Source organism: Camellia sinensis, chromosome 10, assembly GCF_055761805.1.
Source record: "Camellia sinensis isolate YWXY chromosome 10, ASM5576180v1, whole genome shotgun sequence".
NCBI classification, from domain to species: Eukaryota; Viridiplantae; Streptophyta; class Magnoliopsida; order Ericales; family Theaceae; genus Camellia; species Camellia sinensis.
Genome location: NC_138970.1, coordinates 163,039,472 through 163,043,445, shown reverse-complemented (window position 1 = coordinate 163,043,445; position 3,974 = coordinate 163,039,472). Strand labels below are relative to the sequence as shown.

Below are 3,974 nucleotides of genomic sequence, written 5' to 3'. Positions count from 1 at the left end.
TGCCAAATACAATTCGGGTCGGGCTTGGGCAGACCCCTAACCCGACCGAACCCGCCCGAGTTGCACCCCTAGTCTATCATAAGTCTTATTTCAATACTTCGAACATTTCATTTTGTAAGGTCTTCCGTATATAATGTCAATGAATAAAATTAAATCGATCAAATAATCGTAATATTTTCATTTTATCGATTTTTTCTTCAAAACAAATGGATAGCTTATTTAAAAAATACACTCGTCAATCATTTTAAAAAAAAAATAAATATGATAAAATAAAAAGTTATAATAATCGGATTAACTTAATTTTTTTTAATTTTTATGAATGGTATACACGAAAAAACTTATAAAATGAATGATTTAAATTGTTGAAATGTGACCTATAATAAACTTTACAAACTCAAACAAACGAGAAGTTGTTTGTTGGTAAAGTTTGTGATTGGAGAAGGAGATAAGCCTCACCATTTGTATTGAGTAATTAAGGAATAAGAGAGGATATAATGAATTATGATTGCTAAAGAGCGCCGCCACCTAAAGTCCCAAGAACACCAAATAATTTTTTCACAAGTAAGGGATCCGTTCAAATCCTGAACATTGACTAAGTCGTGCCTGAAACATTTTCATTTTTTATTACATAAGAGTACACACTGGGATTTTAAATACAAGAACTTGTGCATTGCATTTCTTCTAAGAAATCAAACAAAAAGGTTCAGCAGCAAAAGCTTTATTCACTTCCATGGCTATTGCTACTACCTTAATCTTCTTCCTCGTAATTCTCTCTGCATCATTGCATTTGCATACAAATACAGTACAAGCTCAACAACGAAGACAATCAAATATAACCCTCGGTTCCACTCTAACCCCCACCACCAACTCCTCATGGTTGTCAGTTTCTGGTCTGTATGCCTTCGGATTCTACCCAGAAGGCAATGGCTATGCTGTCGGTGTCTTTCTTGCTGGAATTCTAGAGAAGACTGTAGTCTGGACAGCCAACCGAGACAACGCCCCAGTCCCAAGCAATGCAACCTTAGTCTTGACTAGTGATGGAAGGCTCGTCCTACAACAACCTCAAAGCCAGGACACCGACATCACTGACCTTACCCAACCTGCTTCTTATGCATCGATGCTCGATTCGGGCAACTTCGTGCTCTATAATTATGTTCACAACATAATTTGGCAAAGTTTTGATCACCCAACAGACACCATTTTGCCCGGCCAGATTCTGTTAGCCGGGCATGAGTTGTTTTCTAGGGCTTCAGAAACCAACTATTCGACGGGGATTTTTCGTCTCTCGATGCAACAAGACGGGCACCTCGTCCAATACCCGGTTTCTGCGCCATCTTATACGGCCCCATATTCTTATTGGGCGTCTGGCACGAATATGTATGGAGATAATTGCTCGTTGCATCTCGACGGTGACGGCCATCTCTACATGCTCAATGCGACAGGCACCACCAATATAAAAAATTTATCTGATGCAGAACCTACGAAGGAAGAAAAGATTTACAGGATGACAATCGATGTGGACGGAATCTTCAGAGTGTATTCATTACGACGTACCTTGGATCCGAAAGAAAAGTGGTCGATTTGGTGGAACTCTTCTTTCGATAAGTGTGATCCTAAAGGTCTATGCGGGCTTAATGGGTTCTGTATTTCAAATGATACAGAGGCCGAGTGTAGATGTCTTCCAGGATTTGTTTCTGTTGATCCGAGTAGTTGGGCTTTTGGGTGCGTGAGAAATTTCATTGCACAAAGCTGCAAAATCAAAAATGGGGACAGCAATACCAAATATTACAAGATGAGCCCACTAGAAAATACTATATGGGAAGATGATTCGTATTCGGTGCTACAATTGAGTTCCAGAAAAGAATGTGAAGATGCCTGTTTGCAAGACTGTAACTGTGAAGCTGCACTATTCAAAAACCAGCAGTGCAAAAAGCAAAGGCTTCCTTTGAGATTCGGAAGAAGATTGCTAAGTGATTCAAACGTTGCCTTAATCAAGGTGGGTGAATCGTTTTCACCAAACACAGAAGGTGTTCCGACTCGTAGTGACAATCCACCCAAGAAACCAAAGAAAGAGTTGAGACTGGACATCCTAATCATTGGTGTTTCACTACTTGTTTTTTCTTTGATGATGCTGGCGATTTCAGGTATACTTATGCACAGAAACCATGTTTGGGCATATAAAAAGATTTCTGCAAAAAGGAATGCTGAGTTGGGTGAGGAAGCTGCTCTAAGAACTTTTACTTTCGCAGAATTAGAAAAAGTTACAAATGGGTTCAACCAAGAATTGGGTAGAGGAGCGTTCGGGACTGTCTTTAAAGGATTCATATCGGACAACCAAAAGGATGTAGCTGTGAAGAGGTTAGAGAAAGTGTTGACAGAGGGTGAACAAGAATTTCAAACAGAGATAAGAGTAATTGGGAGAACGCATCATCGGAACCTAGTTCGACTGATTGGTTATTGCCTCGAAGGACCTAACAGGCTTCTGGTATATGAGTACATGAGTAATGGATCCCTTGCAGATTTCCTTTTCACACCCGAAAATGAAAATCGAACAGATTGGGATGAAAGGATTGGAATTGCTCTCGACATTGCCAGAGGCATACTCTACTTGCATGAAGAGTGCGAGCCACAGATCATCCACTGTGATATAAAGCCACAAAATATATTGATTGGTGGGCACGGGTGCGCCAAAATCTCTGACTTTGGCTTGGCAAAGCTTTTGAAGCCGAACCAAACAAAAACTTTCACAGTGATTAGAGGAACAAGGGGTTATGTTGCGCCTGAGTGGCACCGAAAATTGCCAGTAACAGTCAAAGTCGATGTTTACAGTTTCGGAGTTATGCTGTTGGAGATCATATGTTGTCGAAAGTGTTTGGAGTTGAGTTTTAGCGAGGAAGAAGCTGTCCTTGAAGAATGGGTTTATGATTGCTTTCAGACAAAGGAACTTGGTAAGCTGGTGGGTAATGAAGATGTGGAGATGAGAAAACTTGAAAGAATGGTTAAAGTAGGCCTTTGGTGCATTCAAGATGAGCCATCGCTCCGTCCTTCAATGAAGAAAGTTTTATTAATGCTAGAAGGGACTGTAGACATTCCAATTCCTCCCTGTCCTACTTCCTTTCTAAGTGCCATATAAATCTTTCTTATTGTTATCAATTGATAAAGTAGGCCTTTGATGCATCTAGGATCCGTCTAGCTCCTTCAATGAAGAAGAAATAAGTTCTTGTTAATGTTTTGTCTAAATTGAGGGGTTGTTTGGGATGATTTAAATAAGTGTAATTTTTATCTTTTTACGAAAAGATGTACAGAAAAGTATAGAGGTAATGCGATAAAAAAAAAGATAAAAAGATGAATTATTTTTAAATTGTCAAACTTGGCCTGATTTTAAATTGCCAAACTTGGCCTGATTTTAAATATGCGCTTCATCATTCTTTTCAATTGGTCTCCTTGTACAATTTGTTTGGATATTGTTTACAATTGATTCATAGTGGATCTTAGGCACTTGACATTTATAATTTCACAATCAATTATGCAATCGATGAGGAGCAAATTTGTATTGTGCAATCGAACGTGAAATTGTGGTACATGTTTAATGCTTAAAAGATCCACTTTGAATAGATTGCACAATTGATGCACATCCAACCAGATTGCACAAGCATGACGATGGATTGTTCCTATAGAGTCACCCAAATTGTACCAGCCAATTGATTAGTAGTTTATTAGAGAATGTATGAACAAAAGACGGGATGCATGATGTTGGTCACAAACTCATTGAAGCAATATCCAAGCCATCAGTGTTTTATTATTATTATTATTGTCACGACCCAACCCGCCCCCGTGGGTTAAGGACGTAACCGGCCAGTAATCATGATATTACCTACGGTCCCAAACCAAACCAAACGTATTTTAACAGAGTAAATGGGGGCCAAACGGAAGCAATTTAAAACTTTGTCCATAGAGCTGTGCTTATATGCACA

At 39.2% G+C, this 3,974-nt stretch overlaps 1 protein-coding gene across 1 annotated transcript; it reads left to right on the top strand.

The window, feature by feature from the left end:
- The first annotated feature begins 592 nt into the window (after positions 1 to 592).
- Positions 593 to 3,240, top strand: LOC114272714 (G-type lectin S-receptor-like serine/threonine-protein kinase LECRK3). Its single transcript, XM_028214431.2, has one exon. The coding sequence runs from the start codon at positions 731 to 733 to the stop codon at positions 3,131 to 3,133; it is 2,403 nt and encodes an 800-aa protein (XP_028070232.2). The 5' UTR covers positions 593 to 730; the 3' UTR covers positions 3,134 to 3,240.
- Positions 3,241 to 3,974: the final 734 nt, after the last annotated feature.

Coding starts and splice junctions, on each gene's coding strand:
- LOC114272714 (XM_028214431.2), top strand. CDS start 731: ATGGCTATTGCTACTACCTTAATCTTCTTCCTCGTAATTCTCTCTGCA.